At 47.9% G+C, this 17,640-nt stretch overlaps 1 protein-coding gene across 1 annotated transcript; it reads right to left on the reverse strand.

Annotated features, from left to right (window-relative positions):
• Window positions 1–512: 512 nt before the first annotated feature.
• On the reverse strand, window positions 513–14,520 carry FRRS1L (ferric chelate reductase 1 like; the record flags this gene model as incomplete). Its single annotated transcript, XM_082291590.1, has 5 exons — window positions 513–685; window positions 1,157–1,403; window positions 11,935–12,073; window positions 12,561–12,645; window positions 14,316–14,520. The coding sequence occupies 5 exons, from the start codon at window positions 14,518–14,520 to the stop codon at window positions 513–515; spliced, it is 849 nt and encodes a 282-aa protein (XP_082147716.1).
• Between the last annotated feature and the right edge of the window lie 3,120 nt (window positions 14,521–17,640).

Below are 17,640 nucleotides of genomic sequence, written 5' to 3' on the forward strand. Positions count from 1 at the left end.
AGAACTGTCCACTACTTTTATACTGCTGTGTTGGTATCCAGATCTGCAGATCAGAAACTGCACTTGCACTTGTGCTCCCTGCTCTAGAAGAACCAAACAGCATTACAGTGTTTTGCCAAATTTGCTTTTTTGAAGCAATTTGGAAGGCAATTTTGTTATTTGATAAGATGTCCATCACTAAATTCACCTAAATACACATACAGGCACCCCTCCCAAACACACATACGCACACACACATTGATTTTACAAAAGTCTCATTTTCTTTAAGCAAGAAATCACAACACTGAAAATATTCTCCTATGTGGTCACTGATTATTCTTAAATGATTTGTCACCACTCTGTCACTCAAAGGAGATGGTTATTTCACTCTTCTGAGAAGCTAACTATGTTCAAAAGCAGCTAGATGAGGATGGTGATGTGATATAAATTCCAATAGAAAAATGCACTGTCCATCCATATAGCCGTCCATCCTGAGAAACTTCCACTGCCAAATTCTTGCTATTTTCCATTGGTCATGGGGTTCCCATCAATAAATAGAAGGTCAGTGCAACAATGAGGAGCAAGCAGAAAGGAGAAGAGAAGGTCTGATAGGCAGCCGAAGGCATGAAAATATCTTCATACTTGTAAATACTGACAACACGCTCTGACACGGGTGGAGAGTCTATATCGTGACGAGTTATAGAACCTTTAGCAGGTAAGGGCAGAAAGAAATAATGTCAGATGCAATTTTTTCTGTAACTCCACCAAAGAAACAGGTAGGCAGACAGGTAATTTTCAAACCTACAAAAGCATGCAATATTACACTGTCAGGGAGTAGGCTCATTTCTTTCCTTTCTGAAATTAAATTTCTGAATAAAACAAATGAAATTCAAGTAAACAACAAACATCCTTCAAAGGAATTAAGAACTTCTAGTTACAAAGCTCTTCTAAATTCAGCTTTGGGAAGTGGTGATAGTGGGTATATAGCCAAAAAAACAAGACATGTTGGACTCCTGTCTTTCTTTTTATCCATTTTTAAGCCTCATGCTGCCAGAATTTTAGCTCATTAAAAAAACAAAAATTTAGGGGGGAGGGCATGTCTAGTAAGAATCATGTTATTGAAAGACATTTATCCATCTCAGCACATCAGTTCTGCTGGTAACAGAGATCAGCTTACCCTGGATTGCTGGACCCCAAGCAAACAGGTAGTACCAACTCAAGTGCAAATCTACGATGGTTTCTTCTCGGGGAACATACACAGGACGCTTGAATCGACACGTTACACGGTTATTTTCAAAAACCCCTTCCTCATCTCGAGCAGGATTTCTCTGGATTTCTTTAGCCCACTGACCAACATTATAGAAGTGCTGTATTCGGACTCTTCCGTTATCATCATGAACGCAAGCCATGACATCATCTCCTCCCTACAAGGTTAAAAAAAAATTGGAAGATGGAAAACAAAAGTGTCATAAACCACTTCCTCATTTATGTAATTCAAAACTAATCAAGACCTGGGACACTCCTTCCTTCTTTCTACGTTATATATACACAAATATTTGTTCCCCTAACCAGGTGTCTTCAGTAAGATTGAAAAGCATGTAACTGGGTAGCAATAGTTACTTACCCTTACTATCTCTGAATTCTCTTTTGGATCTTTCTAAAAGTTATTTACTTAACATATATTTGTAGGATATGATAACACTCTGATATCACAAAATTAATTGATCTGTGGAAGGCTGTTTTCTTCGCTATTTGTGAAGTTCTGGGATACTGCTTCATAAAATGTGGCAGTCTTGAATCTGTGATGTGTACAAAATCCACTGCATCAAATCATGGACAGAAAACCAATACACTATTTAGTGAGACAGAGGAAATAAATCTACTACATATGAGAAAATAATAGCGTCAATTAAAGTAAGTCTTTTCTAATCTCTTCTCATGTTCACTTAAGGGAACATCACTTTTCCTATCTCTTTTATCTCTTATAAGAAATGTTCAGCATGTAATAACAGAATACAGTGTGCCATAAGATACAAGGAAAAAAGTAATCAACATGTGCTTCTTCACTTAGCATAAACAGCCAGCAAAGAACCAACAGACAGAAGGAAGAAGGAGACACTTATTTGTGGAGGTCATTCATTGAAATACCAAAGCAGTTGCTGGAACAGTTACTCAAGGGGACTGACAAAGTGGTAGAGCCCTGTATCACTCAGGGATGAGCATTAACTTCAGGAGTGCTATCTCATAGAAGCCTTAGCACCAAGAGCCATTAAAACACTATCCAAGCTGGATGAGTGCCACAGCTATCAGTGCTGTATTAAACACAGGCCCTGCTCCTCCCATACTCATCTTTCTGATATGTCATACTGATGATAGACGTGATGCTTGCTAGTGTGATCACCCCTCAGTTCTTTGTTACAGGGAAAAGAGAGAAAAAGCATGTATTTCAGCACTGTGGGAATATTGCAATGGGCATTTGTAAAATATGTGCCAAAAGTGAGGGGAAAGAGGGGACAACTAGGTAAAACACATGCTTGAACAGTTTCTGCACCTTGGTGCTGCTACAGACAACCTTTCCAGCTTCTGTCTTGAGATTATGATTGCTCTCCATAACTTATTTTCCAACTTAACTTTTATACATCTAAGCACAAATCCCTCATTCTTAAGGAGAAAAAGGCAAAAATAAAGCTGTTTTTACACTGAAGGAGAAAACTAAAAAAGAAAGAAAAAAACATTTTGCATTTCAGTTAACAGAATGACATTACAAAATCCTGCCAAGGCACAAAAGCCTGCAAGTGGAAAAGCAAATGTTATTTGATACAAAGAAATAGGTCATAGGACTTTTAAAAAATCTATTGAGGACACAAAGTAGTTTTTTTTCCTGAACTTCTGAAGCTATCCAGGCCACACCATTTTGATTAGGGCCTCCAAAGCACAGCCCATTTCTCACAGCTAAGCTGTTTTGACTCAGAGCCATTTTACCATCAAAGCCTGTGCATACCAGGACACCAAAACATCCTGGAAGTTATGAAAAAGATGGAGTCAGCAGGGGAGCCAGAGAGGAAGACAGATGCTGGCTGGTTTAGCCCAGCTGACTTACGGGCATTACATGTGTTGGGGTTTAGTTTAGTCTTAGGTTTTTTTTCTGTTAAAGGAATTTTCTCCCATATGCATGTTGCTAGGGGACAAATAGCTGTACTTAAGAAAGACAAAAAGGGAGTGGGGCGGGCCTGGCTACTTTTTTGTCTACACCTGGGTGTGGGGGCAGTTCGCTCTGAGCGTCCGGAGAGAGAAGCTGCAGAGAAAGGAGCTGCTGCTTCTTCTTTTTTTTGGCCGTTCTTCTCTTCCTGCTGGAAACAACGCCGGGACCCCAAAAGCCGCTTTCCCTGCCCTGCTGGAGGCCGAGCTGTGGCTGCCCTGCCCCGCTGCTGCTGCTTCGAGTTTTTCGCTACGCTGCAGCCCTGCTCGCCCTGCCTGCCTGGGCACCCGTGGGGTTCTCCCATCTGGATACATCTCGCCTGCCACCCGGGATTTGCGTTCGTCCCTGCCGCTCCTGCCTGCCGTTTCCAGCCTGCTGCTCCTGAGAGTCCGGGATCGGCTGCCCAGCGGTTTGTGAAGCCTTTGTTCCTTCCCTTCCCGGGATCCCAGACCGCCATTGCCCGCGTGTTTCCCGAGCTCGCTCCGGAGCGCCCCCTGCAGCCGCGGGGGAACCATCGCACCTGCCCTGCTCACCGGGAGCCGCCAGCGCCCCTGCCGGCTGCGAGCGGAACTGCACCTGAGGGGAAATAGCCTGACAGCCGAGAAGGCTGGCACTGGGTTTGTGTGTGCTGTTACTGTCATAGTTGTTGTTGTTGTTTTTGTTTGACTGGTTATATACATATACATATATATATATATATATATATAGTAAAGAACTGTTATTCCTATTTCCCACATCTCTGCCTGAAGGCCCTTGATTTCAAAATATAATAACTTGGAGGGAAAAAGGGTTATATCTGCCACTTCAAGGGGGGCTTCTGCCTTCCTTAGCAGACACCTGTCTTTCAAAACCGAGACAGATCTTGGCGCCCAACGTGGGGCCTGAGGGCATTAAGAGAGAGAGGTGAAAAAAAAGGAATAACAGTTCTTGGAACTTTATTTTGTGTGCCAGATATAGGAACCTTGTTAGGCTGCACTATGTGGTCTAGTTTACCCTGGTTCGGGTGGCATGTGGCCGTAGCTATATTCTTCCCCTTTGCAGCTCCTTACTTGAATCTGGGTCCTCTGACTAAGGCTACCATTGCTGTTATCCAGCTTGCGTTATGGGTTGAGAAGGTGAGGAATTCATGGGTTTTTAGCTTCCTCCGGAATGTGGGCACATGGATAAACGGCTATCACACACTGAGCACATGTTTTTGGGGTTATGTTAACAATGGTACCTTCTGTGAGGAAATGACACCAGGGGAAGTTTTCCCCCAACCCCTCAACCAGTTCTTCGGGCCCACCCCATCAATTTTCGAAGGGTTTAAATTCCCTCTGAATATTAACCATCTGCTGCTGATAGGCCTACTCTATTTAGCACTCAAGGATAAGTTGAGATTGGCTTGGATATCTACCCGGACACCAGCCCCAGAGACTAGAGATCCTGCCCCAGAACCTGACCTGGCCCCAGAGAGTAGAGTTCCTACCCCAGAGCCTGATCCTGCCCCAGAACCTGACATGGCCCCAGACACAAGAGATCCTACCCCAGAGCCCTATCCTGCCCCAGAACCTGGCACGGCCCCAGACACTAGAGATCCTACCCCAGAGACTGACGTAGCCCCAGACACTAGAGACCCCGCCCCACAGACTGATACCGCCCAACAGTCCACCTCAGAAATGGACTACCCAAACTGGGTGGGGGTACTGGCAAAAGGGATGCAAGAGATGTGCCAAGAGATGGGCCAGGTGCGCCAGGGGATATGCCAGGAGATGGGCCAGGTGCGCCAGGAGATGTGCCAGGAGATGGGCCAGGTGCGCAAGGAGATGTGCCAGGAGATGGGCCAGGTGCGCAAGGAGATGTGCCAGGAGATGGGCCAGGTGCGCCAGGAGATATGCCAATTGCTAAGGGAATACACCTCCTCAGCTAGTGAAAAGCCCTCTCCCTGCCCCAAAGAGGGTGAGTCCGATGGTACAGCAGTAGAACCCACGGATGTTACAACCGTCCAGGCTTCAGCTGAACCACAAGGACAACCACAGCCAGCAGCAGTCGCCCCTGTGCAAAGGAGGAAGTGTAAGACCAAATCAGTACGACCAGTTAATGATGATGGACAACCAGGGCCCTCACAACCAGCAGGAGAGCCAGAGCCAGAAATCATCACTGAGTCCCTGTCGTACGACAGTCTCCGCACTATGCGAAACGACATTGCGCGAAGGGGGCGTGAGCCTTATACCACCTGGCTGCTTCGGGTTTGGGACCTTATGGGCACAAGTGTGCAACTGGATAGTGGTGAGGCAAGGTATCTGGGATCATTGACCCAGGACCCAGGTGTGGACCAGGTATTTGTGAGGGAGCCAGGGCCCCTTTCTCTCTGGGAGCGGCTCTTAATGAGTGTGAGAGAAAGGTTCATTCACAAAGAAAGAATGCAGGAGTACCATCATAGAATGCAGTGGAAGACACTCGAGCAAGGGATTCAACAGCTAAGAGAGGTGGCAATATTAGAGGTACTCTTTGGGAGGGATGGACAGCATGATAATGACCCCGATAAGGTCAGGTGCACAGGACAGATGATGTGGAACCTGGCAAGGCTGGGGCCATCGCAATACACCACCTTCATTGCAACGATTGATGCTGACAATACCCGAGAAACCGTGGGCTCTGTTGCCAGCAAGCTCAGGCATTATGACAGCATGATCAATGGCCCGCTGAAAGCTCATGTCTCTGCTGTGGTCCAGGACCTCAAAGAGGAGATGAAGGAGATGAGGAAGGAAATGAGGGAGGAGATGAGGGAGGAGATGAGGGAGGAGATGAGGAGGGTCAGTGTGGCACCAGTGCGAGTCACAGGCCCCCAAGTCAGAGCCCGTCGTCCCCCTGCTAGAGAGAGAGGGTACACCCCACGAGCTGAGCTGTGGTTTTTCCTGTGTGAGCATGGGGAAGACATGAGAAGGTGGGATGGGAAACCCACCTCTGTCCTGGCAGCGCGGGTGCGTGAACTCAAGGAGGGAGGCACTAACCGAGGGGGTTCCGCTAAGGTGAAGGTAGCCTCAGCCTCCCGTGACCGAGCTGCCAGATATTTCAGAAGGGAGGATGATATGTCGGATCCCCTTGAAGGTACCTCGAGCATGTACGCCCAGGGAAAGAATGATAACCAGGGCTAGAGGGGCCCTGCCTCTAGCCAGGAAGAGGCACGGGAGAACCGAGTTTTCTGGACGGTGTGGATCCGATGGCCTGGCACATCAGAGCCACAAAAATATGATGCATTGGTTGATACTGGGGCACAGTGTACTTTAATGCCATCGGGACATGTGGGGGCAGAACCTGTATCCATCGCTGGGGTGACCGGGGGATCACAGCAGTTGACCCTTTTGGAAGCTGAGGTGAGCCTGACTGGGAAGGAGTGGCAAAAGCATCCGATTGTGACCGGCCCAGAGGCCCCGTGTATTCTGGGCATAGACTTCCTCCGGAATGGCTATTACAAAGACCCAAAAGGACTCAGGTGGGCATTTGGTATTGCTGCTGTGGAGGCAGAGGGCATTAGGCAATTGGACACCCTGTCTGGACTATCTGAGAATCCTTCTGCAGTTGGGCTCCTGAAAGTGGAAGAGCAACGAGTGCCAATTGCCACCTCGACAGTGCACCGCCGGCAGTATCGGACAAATCGAGATGCTGTGATCCCCATCCACAAGATGATCCGCGAGCTGGAGAGCCAAGGGGTGGTCAGCAAGACCCACTCACCCTTCAACAGCCCCATCTGGCCTGTGCGCAAGTCTGATGGGGAATGGAGACTGACTGTGGACTATCGTGCCCTGAATGAAGTGACTCCACCGCTGAGCGCTGCCGTGCCGGACATGTTGGAGCTCCAGTACGAGCTGGAGTCCAAAGCAGCAAAGTGGTACGCCACTATTGACATTGCCAATGCATTCTTCTCTATTCCTCTGGCAGCAGAGTGCAGGCCTCAGTTTGCCTTCACATGGAGGGGCGTGCAGTACACCTGGAACCGACTGCCCCAGGGGTGGAAGCACAGTCCCACCATCTGTCATGGACTGATCCAGACTGCACTAGAAAAGGGTGGGGCTCCAGAACATCTGCAGTACATTGATGACATCATTGTGTGGGGGAACACCGCGACCGAAGTGTTTGAGAAAGGAGAGAGAATAATTCAAATTCTCCTGCAAGCTGGTTTTGCCATCAAGAAGAGCAAGGTCAAGGGACCTGCCCGAGAGATCCAGTTCCTGGGAGTAAAGTGGCAAGATGGACGGCGTCAGATTCCTACTGAGGTCATCAATAAGATCACTGCGATGTCTCCACCGACCAACAAGAAGGAAACACAAGCTTTCCTAGGCGCTATAGGTTTCTGGAGGATGCACATTCCCGAGTACAGCCAGATCGTGAGTCCTCTCTACCTGGTTACCCGCAAGAAGAACGATTTCCACTGGGGCCCTGAACAGCAGCAAGCCTTCGCCCAGATCAAACAGGAAATTGCTCACGCCGTAGCCCTTGGCCCAGTCAGGACAGGACCAGAGGTGAAGAACGTGCTCTACTCTGCAGCCGGGAACAATGGTCTGTCCTGGAGCCTCTGGCAGAAGGTGCCTGGTGAGACTCGGGGCCGACCACTGGGATTCTGGAGCCGAAGCTACAGAGGGTCTGAAGCCAACTACACTCCCACAGAGAAGGAAATCCTGGCAGCTTATGAAGGAGTCCAGGCTGCCTCAGAAGTAATTGGCACAGAGGCACAACTCCTCCTGGCACCCCGACTACCGGTGCTGGGGTGGATGTTCAAAGGAAAGGTTCCCTCCACGCATCACGCCACCGACGCTACTTGGAGCAAATGGATTGCCCTCATCACGCAGCGCGCTCGAATTGGAAACCCAAGTCGCCCTGGGATCTTGGAAATAATTACGAACTGGCCGGAAGGTGAGACTTTTGGGTTATCTTCTGAAGAAGAAGAGGAGCAGGTGACACGTGCTGAAGAAGCCCCACCATATAACGAGCTACCAGAGAGTGAAAGACAATACGCCCTCTTCACTGATGGTTCCTGCCGAATTGTAGGCGCTAGCCGGAAATGGAAAGCCGCTGTATGGAGCCCCACACGACAAGTTGCACAGGCTACTGAAGGAGAAGGTGGATCGAGCCAATTTGCTGAGCTCAAAGCTGTTCAATTAGCTCTGGACATAGCTGAAAGAGAGAAGTGGCCAAAGCTCTACCTCTACACTGATTCATGGATGGTAGCCAATGCTCTGTGGGGTTGGCTAGAAAGGTGGAATAAGGCAAACTGGCAGCGCAGAGGAAAACCAATCTGGGCTGCTGAAGAGTGGAAAGACATTGCCACTCGGGTAGAGAAGCTATCCGTGAAGGTCCGTCATGTAGATGCTCACATCCCCAAGAGCCGGGCTAATGAAGAACATCGTAACAACAAACAGGTAGATCAGGCTGCGAAAATAGAGGTGTCCCAGATAGACTTAGATTGGCAACATAAAGGAGAACTGTTCCTAGCTCGATGGGCCCATGATGCCTCAGGTCATCAGGGCAGAGATGCCACCTATAAGTGGGCACGAGACCGAGGGGTGGATCTAACCATGGACAGTATCTCCCAGGTTATCCATGATTGTGAGACATGCGCTGCGATCAAGCAGGCCAAGCGGGTGAAGCCTCTGTGGTACGGTGGGCGATGGTCCAAATACAAGTATGGGGAGGCCTGGCAGATTGATTACATCACACTGCCTCAAACCCGCCAAGGCAAGCGCTATGTGCTCACAATGGTAGAAGCCACCACTGGATGGCTGGAGACCTACCCTGTGCCTCACGCTACTGCCCGGAACACCATCCTGGGCCTGGAAAAGCAAGTCCTTTGGAGGCATGGCACCCCTGAGAGAATCGAGTCTGACAATGGGACTCATTTCAAGAACAGCCTTATAAACACCTGGGCTAGAGAACATGGCATAGAGTGGGTGTACCACATCCCTTACCATGCACCAGCAGCTGGGAAGGTTGAGCGGTGTAATGGATTGCTTAAAACCACCTTGAAGGCACTGGGTGGGGGGACTTTCAAAAACTGGGAGATGCATTTAGCAAGAGCCACCTGGTTAGTTAACACCCGAGGCTCCACCAGCCGAGCAGGCCCTGCCCAATCCGAACCCCTACAAACAACAGACGGAGATAAGGTTCCAGTGGTGCACATGAGAGGTATGCTTGGAAAAACTGTTTGGGTAAAGTCTGCCTTGAGCAAAGACAAACCCATCCGTGGGGTCGTTTTTGCTCAGGGACCAGGTTGCACCTGGTGGGTGATGCAAAAGGATGGAGAGACCCGATGCTTACCTCAAGGGGACCTTGTTTTAGGGTGAACTACCCATGACTCTGTACTTGTATCACTATCAGCATGTATATTTGTGTATAATTTGGGTAATGCATAGATTTATATGGTTAAGAAAAAAAGTTAAGTTTCATGTAACATGTTAGTATGGGAAAAAATTCGGGGTGGATAATGTTGGGGTTTAGTTTAGTCTTAGGTTTTTTTTCTGTTAAAGGAATTTTCTCCCATATGCATGTTGCTAGGGGACAAATAGCTGTACTTAAGAAAGACAAAAAGGGAGTGGGGCGGGCCTGGCTACTTTTTTGTCTACACCTGGGTGTGGGGGCAGTTCGCTCTGAGCGTCCGGAGAGAGAAGCTGCAGAGAAAGGAGCTGCTGCTTCTTCTTTTTTTTGGCCGTTCTTCTCTTCCTGCTGGAAACAACGCCGGGACCCCAAAAGCCGCTTTCCCTGCCCTGCTGGAGGCCGAGCTGTGGCTGCCCTGCCCCACTGCTGCTGCTTCGAGTTTTTCGCTACGCTGCAGCCCTGCTCGCCCTGCCTGCCTGGGCACCCGTGGGGTTCTCCCATCTGGATACATCTCGCCTGCCACCCGGGATTTGCGTTCGTCCCTGCCGCTCCTGCCTGCCGTTTCCAGCCTGCTGCTCCTGAGAGTCCGGGATCGGCTGCCCAGCGGTTTGTGAAGCCTTTGTTCCTTCCCTTCCCGGGATCCCAGACCGCCATTGCCCGCGTGTTTCCCGAGCTCGCTCCGGAGCGCCCCCTGCAGCCGCGGGGGAACCATCGCACCTGCCCTGCTCACCGGGAGCCGCCAGCGCCCCTGCCGGCTGCGAGCGGAACTGCACCTGAGGGGAAATAGCCTGACAGCCGAGAAGGCTGGCACTGGGTTTGTGTGTGCTGTTACTGTCATAGTTGTTGTTGTTGTTTTTGTTTGACTGGTTATATACATATACATATATATATATATATATATATAGTAAAGAACTGTTATTCCTATTTCCCACATCTCTGCCTGAAGGCCCTTGATTTCAAAATATAATAACTTGGAGGGAAAAAGGGTTATATCTGCCACTTCAAGGGGGGCTTCTGCCTTCCTTAGCAGACACCTGTCTTTCAAAACCGAGACAACATGATATGAAGTGGCTGATGAGAGGAGGGCAGTGGGACCCTGCAGTCCACTGCAGGTACCTCAGAGCTACAAACTGGAAACACAATCTGATAGCCTGGGGACAAATACTTAAAGGTGCTGAGCTGCTTTGAAAACCCTGTTGAGAACTTGCATTGCCAGGCTTCTAAACTCTTCCCACATTTTGGCTGTAAAGCCATTCTTTACATCAAAACCACAAATTGGTTCTTGTGACAGGAACTGTTCTGTATGACACAAAAACCTTCTATCTTCATTGTGTTTATTTCCAGTGTCATATTAAAGCATGTGTAATAATGACTGAGAAGCACCTTTGCTTTCTGTTTTTCATTTTGGGTCTGGTAAAAATGCTGTTAAGTCAGTGCAAGTCTTCCAAATAATTTTTTTTTTGTAGGTTCTAGGCCAGGATGTCTAATTCCTGTATTTTTTCAGACTGCTACTTTCAACCTTAGAAGAAACAGTCCTTTCTTTGACTTGTGATTTAGGACATAGGCCCAGTATTGTTTTATATACTCATGCATGTTTCTGTACATGAACACCTATATTATAAACTGAATTTTAATCCTAAACATTTTACCAGGATCACAGACAAAACATCTTTGCATAAGTCACCTACTGCCCAGGTTTTCTGAAGTCTACACATTACATGCTTCTGTTTTGCTCATTAAAACTCAATGAAAAGTAGAGCTTTTGAATGAAAAAGTAAGTACAGGAATAAGCATAAAACCAAATCAAATAAAAATCCAGAAGAGGGAAGAAATTTTAACAAGACTGCTTTCTAGAGTATATATATGTTTAAATTAGCAGGAATCATTTTCTCACACATTTGTGGCTTGCCTGGAACAACACATAGGTATGAAAGAAACACAAAAATTTCCTAAATTAAACAGTGAAATAAAAATTTATATTGCTGAAAGTCAGCTGATTTACTGAAGAATAAAATCACTTGCTATTCAGTTTATGGTGTGTCTTTTGCCCAAATTACACTGACATAAAGCACAACAGGACATTTCCATGTGAATTGGCTTATCCCTGAGGGCTTTTCTAATAAAAAGGCAAAAAGCTAGTGACATTCAAACATTCAGAGCTGAACTGAAATACTGTTGTAGTTCTCAGAGAAGAAGGAAAAGGAGATGTTAGGAAGGATGAAGCAGTTTTCTGTGAGTCAGTGCTCCCAGGGGGGCTACTGAATGGTGCTTTGTTTTCAGTAAGTCACTTCTACCTTAAATGCTCTGTTTCCCACCAATCAAATATACAAATATATATAAACCATTGAAATCCTAGCATGTGAAAGTGCATATATAGCCAACATAAAGAACTGTACACATCTTACCATTTTCTTGTCTGAGGAAAATCCCACTGCCACCCAGCCATCTGTGTCAGCACTCAACTCAAATTCAACATCAGCTCCAATTCTGCGGTAGCTTAGGAAGTAGTCACAAGTTTCTGCATTACATCCAGGTTTACCATACCTAAATGGAATTAAATAAACATAAATTTTTCCTTGAAATTTCCTGCTATGGAACTTAATAAAGGTTTTGCAAGAAAAAACCTAGAAGAATGCATTTCGGTATAATGGCAGTAAAACATATATTCTGCTGGACATAAAGTAGCATTAATTAAGTGTTTGCAATTATTACTCTTTTAGTGTAAGAATGTATAGTATTCAAACAGTACAGCAAACAATTACACACAATATTATTCTGTTGACCTTCCTTGCTCAGGCTTTTTAAGTGCTTCATGAAAATACAAGAAATGTGAAGGAATTGTACTCCCATAACTATGACATGTATTCTTAAATAAACTAGTGTCCTCAAATAATATAGCCTCTACTACAAAGAATGTTCTTAAATAATGAACATGTATTAAAATGACTGTGAAACATTAACCAAAGTCTCCAATACCATCAGTCAGCATCTGTAAACATAAAGGTATCTTTATCTCTTATCTCAGACTGACCTGAAGCATCCCTTGGTTTTTCCACAGTCATCCACTCTGATTTTTGCAAATGGGTCCACAGGAGGAGCAGTAGGGAAAGGGTAACCTGTATAACCAGAATAAATCATTACTAAATAAAATACAAGGACTAAAAACCATTAATACTAAAGAGAAGGTGTTCCAGTAGCACTTAATTTGCTGATAATTGAACTGTTCAGACGAGTGACTACTTTGTCAAGTACACAATTCACTGCTCAGATAGTCCTGGATCCAGGTACCAAAGTAACATGAATAACTGAAAACAAAACTTTTCTCAGGTCTCCTACATTCCTCAAGGAAGGGGAAGAATGCCGAAGGGCAAAAGTTAATGTAAGGCAGCAGGACCATGGACTACTGTAGTCAACTAACAATTAGGGATCTCCACTCAGCTATCTCTTTGTGCACTCGTAGTCCCCTCAGGAAAGAGAACTGACTCCTCAGCCCTAAACGACAGCATTAGGTATAAATGCAGGCAGGGCACTAGATGCAGAGCTGTAGGAATGGATACTGAAAGGACCTCATAATACATCCTCCTTTATGAAGTAAAATAAAACACACATTGCAGTAAAAGGTAAGAGAGTATCAAGAGAGGGAACTGCCTGCAGTTATGGCCTGCAATCACTTGTGAAGGCAGATGCAGAAGAGCCAGACAATGAGAGCTATGATTCCAAGCAATCCTCTGTCTGCTGCACGACAGTACCAAGGAGAAAGTGAGAACATTTACTAACAGACCTATTCAGTCTTGGCTTGTGGGAGCTGGTGGCTGTTGCATAAGCACAGGTATTTTAATAGGATATTCTTTTACTTAGCAAGATGAAAACCAAAGTGCTGGCTGTGAAACTAGAAAGTCCTCTGAAAACGCTTCATTGAGTAGGCATAGTGCTTCGTTGAGTAGGAAATGAACACTGCAGTTAGTTACAGCATCAGCACACAAACTTTTGACCTACACAACTTTGGGCATTTGGGAGCCTTGACTCACTTCCCTAGATTTCTGACAATGGCAGTGGAGAAGTATGCTGAAAGCTGCAAATCACAGCTCCACCAACTGTATCAAGGGCCGGGTAAATTACCCTGCACAAATAAGTTCACAGAATTTCACAGCAGTGTGTAGCGGCGCATTACTGAAACACAGGTCACAGGACATGCAAGTTTCTCACCTCTTACTTATTTTCAAATCCATTGAACAAATGGTTTTCAATGCAGCCTAGCCGCAAAAGTGGAGTTCTAACATTCCGCCATTTGTAAATGAAAAAAAAAAATAAAAGCACACCCCCAAACCCACGAGCACACTGTTTCGTGACACTTTAGGGTATCCATCACACGTCCTTTAGAAACCCACACACCCCAGGACTCCTTTTTACGCTTCCAACCCGGAAAGCTTTGCAAGAGGAGAAGGCGAGGTGCCGCCGGCCGGCCCCGCTCTGCGAGAAGGCGACGGCCCCCGGCCCGGCCTCCCGCCCGGGGGAATGCCCGTGTCCGGGGATGGCCGTGGAGCGAGGCGGCGGCTCTGCGGAGAGCGGGGCAGGGCGGCAGGGCCCCGCGGCGGCCCCGGCCCGAGCGGCAGCGCTGCCTGAGGCCGCCCGGCCGGCGGAAGATGGCGGCGGGCGCTGGCCTTCGTGCTGAACAGCGCGCCCGCCGCCCCCGCGCCCGCCCGGCCCGCCGCGCCCTCCCGGCCCCGCGCCGGGCTGCTCCCCTCGCCCGCCGCGCCCCGCCCGGCCCCGCCACCCGCCGCCGCACCCTCCTCGGAGAGGTAGCGCAGGTCGTAGAACTCGCTGGCGAAGGTGCCGTACGAGGAGTCGTGGTGCCGCGCCGCCTCCTCCCCGTGCTCCCCGCCGCCCGCCTCGCGCCGCCCGCCGCCCTCCTCCGCCGGGCTGGCGGCGGAGCCGGCCAGGAGCAGCAGCAGCAGCAGCCGCCGCCGAGCGCCGCGGCTCCGCTCCGCCATGGCGGCGGCGGCGGGGCGGGGAGGCGGCGGCGCCCGAGCGCGGCTCCGCGGGGGAGCGGGGGAGGCGGCCGGGGGGATCCAGCCCCGGGGACGGGCGGTGCCGGAGGGACCGCGGGCGTGGGCGAAGGGACGGCGTGGGAGGGTGTTGGGGGGAAGAGGTGTGGGGGCGGCGTGTGCGCGGGGATGCGCGTGGGAGCGGCGTGCGCGGGAGCAGGATGCGCCGGGAGCGGGATGCGCCGGGAGCGGGATGCGCCGGGAGCGGGATGCGCCGGGAGCGGGATGCGCGGGCGGTCACAGGCACAGCCCTGGCAGCACCGAGCCCTCCCGCAGGGACCGCCGCCGAAGGGTTGCGCGGTGGCCTTCCATGGATCACTGACTTCCCGCATCCCACTGCCCGCCCCACCCAGCAGAAACCCCCGCCGCGGCGCACAGCTGTCGAGGGGCAGTACCCAGCCTTCCCTGGCTGTCCCCGTGGCCTCGATTCACTAAAGACTCTTGGCATGTGCTTCAAGAGGACGTGTAAATCCTGCTCAGTAATTGCCGGGCAAACGTCGCTGTTTTCCTATTTTTAAAAATTTATTATTATTATTATTATTATTATTAATGACTTCTGAGATGGGACTGGAGACACAGCGCGACTTAACATTGTTTTCAGGTAAAACCCCATGGTAGTGAGCGTTCGCTATCTGATTGCATGTTCTTGCTTTGTATCTTATACAATGTAACTGCAGCGATGCCAATATACTCCAAAGCTAGCAGGACTGAAAAAGATCCCGTTGCCCGCAAAGTTGTCTTGGGTTCTGGTATCTGATGCTGGACTTGCAGCTAGGCATTAAGGACACAACCGCGTTCTTGCTGTGCCATGGTATCCGTGAGTTGATGGAAAAAACATGGCCTTTCATCCCTTGCATTTGTAAAAGTGGCTTTTTTTTTTCTTGGATTTGGATTGCTGTCTTCTGGTTATAACTATACTTTTGTTTTTATATTGTTATGCATGGTCACACTGCCTCCTCTGAGAGTCTGGAATAAAATTCAGCAAAACATCGGGGGGAGGGAGGGAGAAAGAAGAAGACGCAGCAGTCAGTAATCGTCTGAAAATTAAAATAACCCTCAAATTAAATATTTTCTTTTTTTAGTATCAATGACTGCACTGAGTTACTTTTTGGTGGGGCACTGAGACTGCCCAAGACCTAGGCTGCATTAGGGATAAGTTCATTCCCTTGGGCTGAGCGGTTGCTTGTCATACCGAAGTGTGCTCAGCTGCATCAAATGGAGGATGTTAATTCACATCTCCATGTTTTAGTCTGGTGAAGTAGCATGCTGTTTCTCACTGCAAATAGAGGAATAGCCATGCAGAGGAAAAAGATAAGTTGCGAAAATAATTCCAAATGCATGCAAATTCAACATGTTCCATGTAGCATATGGAAAAAGCTATAGGAAAGCAACAGCAAGTTCAGCTGCAAAATACTGAGTCCCTTCTTCCTACCTCGCTGAGCTTGGCAAACTTGAGCAGGCCAGTGGAAAACAAGCAAACAAATGGCAACAGAAAAGCCCTTATAAATCAGGCTAACAGGAGAGTAAGGCTGGAGCTTATTCTTTCTGGCAATAATCAACTCTGATGAAGGCCCCCCGTCTCCCTTTTTGAAATAGCTAGCCGAGGGTTGTGGTGCCTGTGAAGAAGCATTTGCTCAGCGAGGGAGCAGCTGTCAGCTGCGTGCTGGTTTTTCCTCCCTGGGAACAGGCTTTAGCACACTGTGATATGGGCAATGCTTCACAGTTATCGTAAACACTTAGAATATTTGTCATGTATTGTTTGTGCCTACATGACACCTATCATTTTAAATCTGGCAGCTGAGATAACTGTCTGTGATTACAGTGGAGCTGCACTGATTTTCTGAAGTGAAGATATGGCTAAGAGACTGACCTTCCTCCTAGTAAATCCTTAAAAATTAAGACTAAAACACTCCTGAATTTTTTTGTTGCTTAGTAGAACCTCTTGTGCTTGCCTGAAGGTTGTCCCTTATCACAAAAATGGGTTGCTCATGGGAAGCAACATCACGCTGAAACAGGTCGAGGTCTTATGAATACCTTCAGTTTTCACTAGACAGAAAGGTCTACGCTGAAACTAACAGCACTGCCAGCAGTACTGCAGGAAAGATCCTTATCTGATCAAGTAATTGAGATTGTCATCAAAAAAAGCATTAGCAGAAGGAGCCCAAACTGCAATTGCATGAGCAGCCTTAACTCTCAAACGCCTGAACTTTCTGAATGCCGTGTTTCTCAGCTTGCAGGTGCTTGTAAGGCCTTTCTTAGAGGAGACACAAGCAAGCGGTGTGCGAACCACGGGCTGGAAGGCATTGCCGTCCTCTGACAGCAGGAGTCCTCTTGCTTTTACTAAATTAGAGATGTGGGCGTTTCCACCACTTCCTGCACCATCGCCTCCTGCCTCAGGGGAATCTAGCAGTCAAATTCTTTGGATGGTTAATTGCTCTAGCTCAGGCGATTCTGTGGTGCTAGCGCTCAGTCTGTGGGTGTCTTCCCAGGGCTGGAGACCAGATTTATCCCCAGCTTATCCTTGAGGCCAACCGCGCCTTCTTTCTTGGCTGTTTTGTCATTCAAAATACACCTTTGCCCTGGAGGCTCATGCTTTTTGGGGCCTTTGGACTAGAAATTAAAGTTTCAGTGATAAGTCATAGTTTATGTCACAGACATTCAGAAAAAAATCTTGTTTAGTTCTCCTGATCATTTCCATCCAATCAACATGTACTGAAAAGTTAGTATGTATCCATCAGTGGTGACTGAGAAAACAACTCCTGAACCAGACTTTGTAATTCATAGGCAGTTTTCTCAAATTCTTACAACAATCTTGTTCAATATGGGGAATGTATCTACTCCACAAGTAATTTATCTTGGGCTTTCCTTTTTTAAGCAACAATAAATTGAGAAATTGTTGAATCATATGTTTTCATTAGTAGTCATTTATCCCATGCTCTAGTTAACCACCTGGGACTCTATAGAAACATGCTTATGGTGTTAGTTACTCAGACTAAGACACGGGAGAATATACACTAGGAATTTCTTGCAAGCAGAGCCTTTTCACAGTGTACAAAACAGATTGAT

Source organism: Coloeus monedula (assembly GCF_965178545.1).
Source record: "Coloeus monedula genome assembly, chromosome: 1".
NCBI lineage: Eukaryota > Metazoa > Chordata > Aves > Passeriformes > Corvidae > Coloeus > Coloeus monedula.